The following is a 13,796-nucleotide window of genomic DNA, read 5'->3' as shown; positions in this document are numbered from 1 at the left end:
ATATGCATTAGGGGTGTTCAAGGAGCCCAGTGGCCCGCTATGCCCGCCCAAACCCACAAAAAAATACCCAGCCCGCCCTAAAAAAAATGGCCCAAAAGATATATTGGGCATGTTCGGGCTGGGCATATTGTTGGGCAGGGCTGGGCATCGGGCACGGTATGCTGCCCTGCCCATTTGGCCCTGCCCGCAAAAATATATATAATTTTATTTATATATACTTTATTTGTCTCATATTTATCTCCTGAATCAAACACTCTGTTGCATTAATATTCAATATTCATTATACTTATTTATTTTCAAATGATTTTGAAAGTAAACGTGTTATCATTTACTGCGATTTGTATAACCATTCTCTTTTTTAATGCAAACATTATGACCATTAGCAATTTGTATAATTGATCCATGATCTTATGAGTATCTAGGAGTTGTGGGGAAAAAAAATATTTACATTTGGTTAAGAAATTTTAAAAACTAGAAAAACAATCAAGTTTAATAAAGTATACTAATAACATTTTTGTTTTTCATAGCTTACTCCTCTTAGCAACTATAAAATGTTGTTTCATAATATATCAATTGTTAATAACTAAATTAAGGTCAAGTTACCATTTTAATATAAAGTTACATTTTATTATCTAGAAGAACATAAATAACTAGTTAAATAATATAGTATATTGATTTTTTGGGTATAGAAGCCCGCCCTGCCCAGCCCGCGTTTGCCCTGCCCGAACTTACTAGGGCTTTTCATGGGCAGGGCAGGGCAATGAGCTGCATTTTTCAGCCCGTTCATTTTTCGGGCTGGGCATCGGGCAAGGGTCCTGCCCTGCCCAGCCCTGTCCATGTGCAGCCCTAATATGCATATATAATCTGTACATGAATATGTATGTGCGCGTTTTAGTTGATGGTTTTCTTGTGTTTGGTATATGGAAAAATTCTTTGAAAGAAAGGATAAGGTAAGGGACACTATCTTTTTTATTGTGTTCGCTCAATGGCAAAGCATTTTATTGGAATGAAAAGGTGTTTATGAACGTGGGAGAGATCCTTCTCATTTCCTTTCCTACTTCATGCCAGCCATGCTCTTAGCAAAGAATAGAACAATTGGTGATAAAAATAAAAAATGAAGATAATTTCCCTCTTTGGTCAATTTCACGGGCTCGTACCTATATATGGATTGTCAGCTTGAGGAGGAAATAATGACTGCTTACCTTAGAAGACGATGAATCTTAATAATAAACCATTCAATTCACCTATTATTTTGCTCGTAACTGATCTAAAAATTGAAGTTACAGAACACATCATAAACAAAAATTAGTGGAATGCGTGCCTTTAAAATTTGACAAACAAAATATATTTATTGCTCACAGTTGAATTGCAAGCCATATGATAAAGAGAAGGTGGGTCATGCGATGCAACGACACATGAAGACATGCATGATACAACTTTCTCATAAGAATGTGATTAACAAAATGAAACTAGACAGAGAGATCCGCAACTATTGGGTTCGGTGAAGAAGTTATAACCTCGTCTCTGAGATATCACGGCTTCAATAATCGCAAGGCTGAATTCTCAAAGAAGGACTTTTCTTTCTGCCAATCAAAGGTCTACCAAATAGGGATTCGGCAGAAACTCTGCAGAGGAAAAGAAAACCATGACCACTTATGGAACAATCCCATCATCATCATCATCAGAACCCTCAAAAAGAGTGTTAGTTTCAAGGGCTAAAGAACGCATCCAAACAGGTCTTGGCACAAGAAGACCATGGAATGAAATGATCCAACTTGATCATTTCAGATTCCCTTCCTCTCTTTTCCAATCCCTCCAAAGAATCAACACCAACACCGATTTGTTTCGGGCTAATTATGTGATTATCATACTCTTCATTCTCTTCCTCAGTTTGCTGTGGCACCCCATCTCACTTATCATTTTAATTCTCATGATGGCTGCTTGGCTCTTCTTGTATTTCCTACGAGATGACCCTTTGATCCTTTCGGCTACGAGATCGATGAGCGATTTGTGGCTTCATTTTTGCTGTTAGCTACAATTGGAATGCTTTTTCTTACCAACGTAACGAATAATGTCATTGTTGGTATCTCTGTGGGATTAGGGTTTGCATTGGTTCATGCAGTGATGAGAGATACAGAAGAAGGCTTTTCTGGGAATGGAGGAGAAGAAGAAGAAGGTCGTGTTGTTTCGTCAGATCCTCGAGACCTTGTTAAGCTTCCTGCTTCAACTTCTCTTGCTTCTTCATAGTACGTAATGTGGGGATTCTTTTTCACGTTCTCTTCTCCATCCATTCATTAGCCAAAGAAATTGAATGATTCTCATGTATCTGACTCACAAGTTCACTTGTAATTTTGTTGATTAACGAAAGTTTTGATGAGTTGGATAGCAAGCAAGAATTGATCATGATCATTAGAATGGAAATCACAATTCACAATTCACAGAATACACTTCATTTTGATAGTTGGAAGTTGAACAGGTCAGATGGTTGATAATTCTAACGATTTCTTGAAGTGTAAGATGAAGATATCTCCTATGTCATCCTTAATATGTAAAATTATATCAGCATAATTTCTATTGTTTTAGATGAACAATTTGAAGACTTATTGGTTCTAACAAATCACTGTACAGCTAATTGTTCTCACCTTTCAATTCCTACAAATGTTTTACAGACATCAGTCTAATTTTTGTTGATCACTTGTGCTTCTTTTTGGTTAACAATATATGTAAACATTTAGTTGCTGATAGAGCATATGATACTGTGTTATTCATGGAACTGACCTCATCTAATAGGATAATGCTTGTTGCTGCTGCTGCTGCTGCTCCTACGTTTCTTTCTTGCTTTGGAGATAACATGTGGTGACAAATGACACGTGAAGATTACGTGATTATAAGATAAAAACCACAAGTAGGCCATACGTATTACCAGCAAATATTGGTGGAAAATTGGAAGATTAAGAATTCCAAAATTATTGTGCTTTCTTAGCGGTGAAGATCCCTACGTCAGTAAAGAAACTCAAACATAAAGCTCTTGTGGGAAATGGGACTGATCTTTACCGGACCAACTTTTGTTGATCATTTTTGTGCTTCTTTCTTGCTTTTGACATTAGATGAGCATCAGATAAAAATCACAAGTAACCCATACATAGCACCAGCAAAAATAGGTGGAAAATTAAAAGATTCCAAACATTATTGCAGCAGACATTTCTATGCATGTTTTAGAGACTTTTTTACGTCACTTTTAGGGAAACGTAAACTCAGGTAATGTAGTAAGGTTATCCACGTTTGTTTTAAAAAAAATGTGCACAAGACTTTTCACATTTGTTCAGTTAAATATAATAATAGATGTAGAAAAGTCTTTCTACAACTGTTCCCAATGTAGAAACACTTTCCCTACGATAGAATTTAAAAAATGCCACTAATTTTAGCTTCTACATTTGGGTTTAGTAGAACAAACGACGTATAGTGACTTGAAATGTATTTCTTATAAGGGAGAATTACAATCAAGTCTCACAGAAAAGAAATAATTACTAAAAGGTCCCAATAACAATCTAAACAGCCTGTAATGACAAGTCATTAATGGAGAATAAAAACCTCTGAGACTTGTTTTGTTATTTTTTTCCTTCTATGAGACTTGATTGTAATTCTCCCTTCTTATAATAGTGATAGCATTTTGCATTGTTCATGTACTAAAATTATTGTGCTTGCTTAGAGGTGAAGTAAAAGTGCTGTCCTACACTACAAATTGGCACTTGCTATATGGTAAAAGCAAGTCTCTGAAGATAATCAAAAGCAATTTCAGCATAAAAGGGGGGGGAAATGCCATCAATTTTTCTTTTGTTCATGCTGACACATCTTTACCACTTAGTCCCCTGTTCAACAAAGCCATCAATTTTCTTTATAACCTGAGTTGCTTCAGTGACTAGGAAAAAGAAAATACTTTTTGTTAAGTGCCTCTCACTCTGGATGAAGATTCTTAGCTAAGGAAAGTGGGGTTTCTTTATTCTTCACATACAGCTTGTAAATCCATTTTGGATATATAAGAAGAAAAAGAAAGTGTTCCGTTATGATAAGAATAATGAACTCAGTGCTCAAACTTTATCCACAAAACAATGGTGGAATTTATTTGACAATAGTGATTTCGATAAACACAAGTTATCATACTCCACAAGTTGCTTATGGCTTGGAAATATATGGATGGGTCTATTTTTTTTTTTTCCCTGTACAAATATCAAAGTGGGTATATAACCTGAGTTGCTTCAATGACTAGGAAAAAGAAAATACTTTTTGTTAACTGCCTCTCACTCTGAATGAAGATTCTTAGCTAAGAAAAGTGGGGTTTCTTTATTCTTCACATACAGCTTCTAAATTCATTTTGGATATATAAGAAGAAGAAAAAAAGTATTTCGTTATGATAAGAATAATGAACTCAGTGCTCAAACTTTATCCACAAAACAATGGTGGAATTTATTTGACAATAGTGATTCCGATAAACACAAGTTATCATACTCCACAAGTTGCTTATGGCTTGGAAATCTATGGATGGGTCTTTTTTTTTTTTTTTCCTGTATAAATATCAAAGTGGATATGAGAGATATTTTTAGGGGGTGTTTGGATAGAAACCAAACCATGATTTCAAAAGTGTTTTTATGGTTTACGAAATAAATATGTGGAGGAATTTGTCTCGTTTCGCGGAAAAGTGCTTCTAAAAAACACTTTTGATAATTGCCAAACACCCCTTAATAATTTTGAAATAATTTTAAGAGTTTTGTCGTTGTCAATGACTTTATGGCTATGAACCTCATTCTTGCTGGTCAAAGATGTCAAGTTTGAATTTTTTTTTTTGAATATAAAGTTTGATTTTACTTGTTACTTAAAATAAAGGGAAAGCAAGAGTATTGCTGCTTATTTGCCTTTTGATGTTGACTCACAATGTTATATCAAATGCTTCCTAAAGAAGCATGGAAAAGGATGCGAAAAAAAGGTTTAACAAAAAATATATTGAAAAGAACAAAAGGTACCATCCCTTCTCTGCCTTTTTCCTTATTAATCTGTTGCAGCACTGCCGTTAAAATATGAATATAAAGATGAGAAAGTGACATTGAGATTGGAAGGAAAGAATACAATTATAAAAAAATTCAAAATGAATTTTTATTATAATTTCTTGCAAAGAGCTATCATATGATAGAGGTAGGCACCCTTATTGTTTAATAATTAATATTTTGTCTTTGACATTGCTGCCCCAACTCATTTTTCTTCTCATTATTTTTTTTTAATTTATTGATCCGTAGATGACATGAAAAGTATATTAAATGTCTGTCATATGGTCAACCCTGCAGACCTAAATATGTATTCTTGACCTTTGACATGTCAGAAGCTTCGTGTAAATTTCGTGTTCCTGTAAATTTCGTGTTGGTCCCTGTTTATATATTAATGCATTTGGACATAAATATGAACTTACTCTTCATTTCCATAATATAATATAATATAAGGCTTAGGTTAATCATTTCACATACTAGGAAATGAAATGAAAGTTTAATAATTAAATATGTCTTAAAATGATAAAATTTTTCTATTTATCCCTAAAAAAATAATGAAGTTGTTTTTAATGTTACATTTTTATTATCTCTCATTTCTCTTCTATATTTAATAGGGATAAAGTGAAAAAATCACATTAATTATCCTAATAACGTTTTATATTTTGGACCACAATTTTCTTTTAACCAATGTCTTATATTATAGACATGAGGGAGTATCTATATAAGATTCACACTACCTCCTCTTCTTCTTAATATAAGAGTTGAATTACTAATTTGTAAATATTAAAAAAATTAGTTAAGTTAATTATTTATAATAGATCATATTGTTTTTCTTAAAATATCTTTATGATTCATTTACACTTGAATGACCCCTTGCTAATAACTCCTTAACATAGTATCACTAGGGATTATATTTAAGAGCAAAATGAATAAATATTAGAGAGAAAATAGATTGAATCTTATATTTAAGATTAAATTAAATCTTTAACTAGTTTTTTATATGTAGTATAATTGTACTTGTTTTTCCCCTTCTTTAAAATTTCCATCCACTAATTCATCCGAGCGATGCTTTTTCTCCTATATGCTTCATCTGCTTTGCATCAAAGGGCCCTTTGATTTAGTTTTAAATGTATACCGGGGAACGATTTTTTTTTTTTTACCACACCAAATTTCAATTTAGTTTTAGATGCAAATATTAAAACTTGGTTTTGACCACAGCAAAAATTTATATCTTGTTCTGATGACAAGCATTTAATACAGCTTTTTTTTTAAAAAAAAAAAACTCTTTTGATTTTGTTTATAAGGCATTTCAAGCATACTTTGCACAAGAAAAAAAATCTTAAACTGTATTAAATCTTTATTGAAATATAATAAATTTTCAACTTTTCTCTTATTTAACATATACACCTTTAAAAAAAATATTTACACTGTAATAAATAAGGACAAAATAGTCCATTTATGTTAAAAATTTAACGAGGTGACTTATAAATAAGATTAAGAAAAACTTTCTCTCTCATAATTTCTCTATTTTATCTCTAACAAGTTTATTGTTTCTAACAACATTCTCCTCCAAAGAACTATAAATATCACCACATTTTAAGTTAATAGGTATCAGACTAGCACTTTCATTGATTCTACGTTCATTGTTTTATCTATTATGTCAAAAAGTTCTCTTAGTTTTTTCCTCGTAACTTCAAAGTGGTTTCTACTCCATGTGAGAGATCTGATCTTTTGATCACTGTTATTCAATTTCATCTGAGAGTTCCTAAGGTGTTGTAATCTTGAAAGAGATTGATAGTATTGCAATCTGGAGTTTAAAGTGAAAGACTTGAAATTAAGTCTTGAGATTGTGGTGATATACAAGTGCCCAATTTAATCTCAGAAGGTTTCTGTAGATTGGAAGTAGGTTTAAGGAAAGAGTTAAATCAGGATAAATCTTTGCTTGCATAATATCTTCTCTAATCTCTTTACATTTCTAGGATACTTACCTTATACTTTGTTCTTCCAAATTGCTTCGGCTGTCAATTGTTTTATTAAGTTTTCAAGTTTGCAAATTTATTTGTCACTTTGCTCACCTTGTCATAGGTGCCAGCGTATATTAACATTTGATTTTCTAGCCTTATACTATCTTCTGTATTTTATATAAAAACTAGTTTGATGTTTAATTTGGTCATCAATATAAGATTTCAATTCACCTTCTCTAATATTTGCCTATTTTTTTCTTAAGTAATTTCTATAGTAGTTGCACGTGTTAAGGTAGGGCTGAGCAAGCAACCCATAGCCCGGCTGCCCGCCCGCAACCCGTGAAAACTGGGCCCATTTGAGCCCGCCCAAAAAAAAATATAAACGAGCGGGCTTAAATGGGCGGGTTTAAGTATTAAATGGGCCGGCTACGGGCAGAGGCACGAGCTGCCCGTACCCACCCGTTTAGACTTTTATTTTTTTCCTTGAAAAATTTAAAAAAAAGAAGAGGGATCTGACTTGTGAATTGATTAAGTATTAAATGGGCGGGCTATGTTAAGGAGTTAATAATTACATATGATTAATAAGGATATTTTACAAAAGATAAAATCTATTTACTACAAATAACTAAATTTCTTAATCTCCCTAAATTAATCAACTAAGTCTTATATTTAAGTATTGGAGGTAGTAGAATATTTTAAGTTGCCCCTTATTTTTTAAAAAAAATTAAACTTTTCAGTCCCCTCACCTTAATACGATTAGTTTCAAATAATGATTTTTTTACCAATTATTATTGTTTTGAAAATTAAACTTAATACTCCATCCCCTTCTTAATATAAGAGCTAGTTTACTAATTTGAATAGATTAAAAAAAATTAGTTAAGCTGGTTATTTATAATAAATGGGTATTATCTTCGTTAAAACATCTTTATTAATCATGTGTATTGGTTAGAACTAACATCTGATGAAACATTTAACATGTGTAACTACTACAAGAACTATTTTAACAAAAAAATAAATAAATATGATAAATAAAGTAGATTAAGATTTTATACTTAGGATCAAATTAAATGCTAAATTAACTCTTATATTAAGAAATGAAAGTAGTATGTCACTCTTTGAAAATATTTTGTCAATGTTTAAAATTTTAGTGTCAGAATTTTTGTTAATAGCATTGAAGTTAAAGAGCTAAAAAGACAGTCAAAAAATTAAGAAACCAAACTAAATTCTATATAAAATTAAATAATTAAAAGCACATTTTTACAGTTTATAATTTGATCCATTAATAATTGAAAAAGGTGCAGGCCACCAATTGGATTTTAAAGCGACGAGGTCTAAAATAGTGTGGTCGCTTATTTGCCTTTTGATATGCTGACTATGAAATGAACGATGTCAAATCCTTCCTAAAGAAGCAAATAAAAATAATTTTTTTAAAAAAGAAGTTTCACCCCAAAATATTTAAAAAGCAAATCGATACCAATCTTTTCCCTGTCTTTCACCTCAGTTATCAAAATATTGCGCATGGCATAAAGTAAGTGAGACTGAGCATGACATGTCATGGCTGCATTTATCTTCTCTTTTTTGTTTCTTTTGAAAAAAAACTTCTAGAATGCATTCTGTACATTATATGAAAAGCTTTCTCTTATCAGAAATATTTCTACTTAAGGCACAATTAGAAGCTCTCTCTTATTAGAAAAAAATTTCTATTTTAAGGCACAATTATTAGATTTTAAATCTGAACATTTAAATGAGAATTTGAACCTCAACTCTAACCAAGACTAGATTGTTATCACTAGATTTAATTCTTGTTAGTTATGAAAGACTTTCTTTAGAAAAGCTAATTAGTCATATGCTAAAGAGAATAAAAATAAAAAAGTAGCACTCTAATTCACCAAAAGATAGCACTTTATATACTTGTACTCTAATTGTGTTTTTTTAGTCTCTATAGTTTATTTTCTTGGTTTCCCATCCATTTAATTTGCTCAAATTGCAACATTGCTCCTTTTATTTTGAAAAATACCTAGGAGGACCAAGCGTTGGCCCCGACAGTTTTAATTTAATTGACATGAACTTGACACTATTAAATCTGTCATATGACTACTTGGAGAAAAATATTAAATCACCTAATTAAAAATTTGATTTGAATGACAAACATGAAAAAAAAGACCACGACAACAACAATGCACAAGAGAATGGGTGAGGGGCATTGTAGAAGCATTAGGGTATTGATCTCAATGAAATTAACTAATAGGGTGTGGATCAGTTGATTGTAGTTTTAAAGTGAAGAGACTAATGTTTTAAATAGATCAAATATAATGGGATTGAGTCTACTAAAAGAAATTAGTCTCTCACAGCATAATAAATTAAGATTTAAATTCTCATTACCCACATTTAGTATCAATAGTGCCTGGAATAGAATTACATTTGATAGGAAGATATTTGTGCTTATAAAAAAAAAGGACGAAAAACCACAAAATTAAAGTATAGAGATTAAAAACAAAACACGAGTAAAGTAAAAGCATGTGTAATACTACTTCCGGTTCTTGATATAAAACTTCATTTCACTTTTGTTTTAGTTCTAAATATAAAAGCTCAATCCACTTTGTCTCATATATTTCTCTATTTTTTTAAGATAATTTTTCTGATAACAATAGGTATATCCAACAAATCTAATTAGCAATGATATTTTAGGAAGGACAACATATATTTATTACAAATAATTAACTTATTTTTTTAATCTACTCAAATTAATAAACTAATTTTAATATTTAAGACCAGAGGTGGTAGCATTTTTCCACAAAACATACTTTCCTGATCACATTTTTCTTATGCTCAAATTCCTTTGTCATTTTCTATATAACAAGCCCAATCTTAAAGGTATTTATAAGGGGGGGGGAAAAAAATATCATGCTAAGCCTCTGTTTCAGAACCGATGATTTTTTTGCTGTGCAGCAGAAAAATCAAATCGAATTTCACACTCATTATTCGACTGATACATCATCATCACTGAAAGAATCATTGGCCACATGCTACCTCCAGCATGAAAACAAGAAGCAGAACAACTGAATAAGAAACAAGAATTCGTACCAAAGTTAACCCCAAAAAGGAGGGGGAAAAACAAAAGGAAAATGATTTGATACCACTTTGCGCCAAAAGAACAGTAAACCAGAAGGTAGAAAGATAGAAAGAAGGAAACTTCCAAAATATTAACAATGGGCAATGGCAGATGTTCATAAAGTTTAAACACCAATAAATTCAAGACGACAATATATAAAATACATAATCAAAGACATAAACATATATCACAGAAGGATTGAGCTGTGTTATTAAATTTGCTGGAACCAGAGGCAACAAAGAGATGGATTATTATACACCGTCCATGAGCTTCCACCTAACGTGACAACTTGAGAAGCTCATATGATTTTTCACAATAGACCCCCTCCACCCTATTCTTGTCCTTATCATCCTACAATCAGCTTGCTTAGGTACACAATATATATGTATATAGTGAAATTTCATATAAAATTTCAGAAGGGTCACATCAAACAGGCTGTTATTTTTTAGAATTCAGTTTCTCTTCTGATTTTTGTCTCCCTCTAATCTCTGAAAGAAGATACTAGTACTGCGTATGGATACAAAGAGTACTGGCATCTAGCAATATGAGAACACAAAAGGAGACAAAGATCAGAAGAAAAATCTGAAACAGAGGATTTTAGATGTTTGATTTTAGAAGATGAGGTGCATGGATTTAATGAAGTTGAATTCAAAGCACCGATACTATTCTAAAGAAAGAATAGTATCAATTCTTTGCATTTAACTCCAATAATTTCAGATATCCTCAGATGATTCATGATCTGGATTACGTATTTCAATTAGCTGATTTAAACATTACTAAGCGCAAAAGAATGTCTTGAACTGACATTTTGATGAAATTGACTGTAACAGTAGCTTCGCTGTTTGTTCCTGTTTCACCACTGCTTCTTCTTTCTCAACCAATACCGCACCAACGATTTTCTGGTAGTCGCCGCCGCCAGCGACATAGGCCACCAAGGCCGCCTGTACTGGGCCCATGCTGGGGTTATACGCCGCCGATTCCATGTACGAACCTTTGTATATGTTACCGTTGGAATCCATCAGAGCCACCCCGGAGGGGGATCCACTGTATGGTGCATGAGATTTATTCGCAGCCTCTAAGGCCGCATACTTTAATTTCTCATTAGGGTGATACCCATTGTTACAGACGCCGGTGGGTGACTTGTTGATTTCGCCGGAGAAACGTAACCCATTGTGACGTGGCTCTAAGAGGAGAGGAGCATCGTCGGGGAGAAGATCGTGGGGACCGAATCGGTGGGAGAGAAACTTGGACAAGGGAGTGAAATCTTGTTCCTCATCGGAGGTGATGAGGATTTTGATATCAGGAGCGCCGCGAATTTCTTGGAAGAATTGGCGGCAATGGCCGCAAGGGGCGGCGGAAACGGCGAGGTAATCGAGATTGGTCTCGCCATTGATGAACATATTAGTGACGAGGAACTGTTCGGCGTGAACGGAGTGGTGAAGCGGTAGACCGGGGAACTCGAGGTTGACCCCGAAGAAGATTCGGCCGGAGGGCCCGACGCCGACGGCTCCGACGTCGAAATTGGAAATGGGGGTGCGAGCAAGGGTCTGAGCGGACTTAACGAGGGAAGGAAGGAGCTGTTTCAGATTGAGACCGGAAGATTTGGCCAAAGATTCGGCTTCGGACGCTTCAATCACGAAGCTACGATGATCCATGTTTTGATTCGGAGAAGAAATTGAAGAGGATTGTGCTTGTGGAAGGCTAACAGATAGAGAGAGAGAGAGAGAGAGAGAGAGAGACGAAGAATTTGTTTTTGCAGGAAATGGGATAGTTTGGAAGGAAGAGGACGATGAACGAAGCAATTTATAGAGGAAAAAAAGAGAGATCAGATCACAGTGCTGAGGCTTGTAGTGGAAATTCCAATTTTAAACTTATTTTTCAGTACGAAAGAAACGAAGGATGAATACGAAAATGGATACACTGTATGTGATGTGTTTTTTAGTTGAAAGAAAACGAAATCGTTATTATTATATAATATAATATTTTTGGGCCACAACTTTTGAGTATAATATTAGACGTTTGCTTCGGGGTAATTATCACTTATGATCAGCGTATGGATCTCTATATAATTTTTTATTAATAATTAATTGGTTCTCTCATGTGTGTTTCAAAGAAGGCTGGATGTTTGGAGTGTAAAAAGGGTTGGATCGGACGGAATCTAATGAAATCATTCCAAAATCTCATAAATGATTTATTTACATAATTTTTTTATATTTCATTAAATCATATTTTCCCTTAAGATCCATACTTTAAAAATAATTATATATTTAACAGTATTTAAATTTTTATTTTCCTATAATTTGGATATATACAAGGTGCAAGATTTTCTATATGTATAAAATAATATTTGTAGAAGAAGGAACCGCATTAAAAGTCTTATTAAGAATTGTAAGGGGGAATAGACCTTTGACCAACAAGAACTAAAAGGCATGGCAGGAGATTATTAGCAAGACCTTTTCAAAAGTAACATTATTGGTATATTTAGTCCGGTCAATACTCGTAAGTCATAATTAGTTCCCAAGATTGTTTATAAAGGAGAAGACGTACAAGATTCTAAGGTGATTAATGAGAATATCAAGTCATCAGCTTATGATTTAAGAGCCTTTAAGACCCCATCCTTACTCGTGATGGCATCTAACCTTTTCCTATCAGCGAGTTGAAGCATTTGGTTGGGGATTTTGTCTGTGAGATGATCAAAGATATCTTCAAGGATCCTTGGCGAATTAAAGCTCTCAATATACCACTAATATTGTTTCCATCCCTGAGATGGATAAGCAAGAAGTGTATGATAAAAGATTTCTTGCTGATATTCTTGTGTAATGTTAGCTACAAGATTGTTACGAAAATTATCGGCACAAGACTCAAAACAAGTATGGAGAAAGCAGTGAGCCACCGGCCAACCAACGATGTGGTTTCATCCAAGAAGGTAAAGTAGTGATAATAGTATCATGGGATAATTAATCTCCAGGTCCTTATAGTTTTATTTGATTTTTAATTAGATCTTTATAAAAAATTTTCTTTTTATCAGCTCCTTTTACTTTTGTGTGTTTTTAATTAGGTCCTTCTATTTTTTTTTCTTTTTATCAGGTCCTTATAGTTTCACTTATTTTTTAATTAGGTGCTTTGTAGTTTTGAAAAATTATTTATTAACTTTATTCTTTAAAATTAATTTCATTTTTAAATTAATAATTATATAATTGGACAAAATAATTAATATAATCATTTAGTAATTAATAAATAATCAGAATAATAATTATACTTAAATATAAATTATTTATAATCATATTTTAATTTTAGAAAAATTTATTATTATAATTTGAATTTTATAATTATAAAAATTTGAAAGAAAATAAATAATATATTTGTTTAACTAAAAATTTAAAAGAATATTAACATAAGATTGTTACAATAATTTATTATTTTTGAAATGTTATTATTTGTAAAATAAAAAATAAAAACTACAAGGACCTAATTAAAAACAAAGTAAAACAATAAGGACCTGATAAAAAAAAAAATTATAAGGACTTGATTAAAAATATATGAAAGTATAAGGACCTGATAAAAAAGAAAAAAAATTATAGGGACCTGATTAAAAACCAGTTAAAACTATAAGGACTTATATATTAATTATCCCTAGTATTATCATCCAAGAAGTTATCCAAAAAAAAAAAAAGGGATGGACGG

At 32.5% G+C, this 13,796-nt stretch overlaps 1 protein-coding gene and 1 pseudogene across 1 annotated transcript; one reads left to right on the top strand and one right to left on the bottom strand.

Annotated features, from left to right (window-relative positions):
* The first annotated feature begins 1,645 nt into the window (after positions 1-1,645).
* On the top strand, positions 1,646-2,397 carry LOC114734668 (PRA1 family protein F2-like; annotated as a pseudogene).
* A 7,781-nt stretch (positions 2,398-10,178) lies between these two features.
* Positions 10,179-11,895, bottom strand: LOC114734670 (cytidine deaminase 1-like). Its single transcript, XM_028922310.1, has one exon. It carries the CDS (start codon positions 11,765-11,767, stop codon positions 10,889-10,891), a length of 879 nt encoding a protein of 292 aa, XP_028778143.1. The 5' UTR covers positions 11,768-11,895; the 3' UTR covers positions 10,179-10,888.
* Between the last annotated feature and the right edge of the window lie 1,901 nt (positions 11,896-13,796).

Source organism: Neltuma alba, unplaced genomic scaffold, assembly GCF_004799145.2.
Source record: "Neltuma alba isolate B1F8T4 unplaced genomic scaffold, ASM479914v2 tig00013124_pilon, whole genome shotgun sequence".
In the NCBI taxonomy this organism is placed as follows: domain Eukaryota; kingdom Viridiplantae; phylum Streptophyta; class Magnoliopsida; order Fabales; family Fabaceae; genus Neltuma; species Neltuma alba.
The sequence above is the reverse complement of the archived record's forward strand: the minus strand, read 5'-3'. Positions and strand labels throughout refer to the sequence as shown.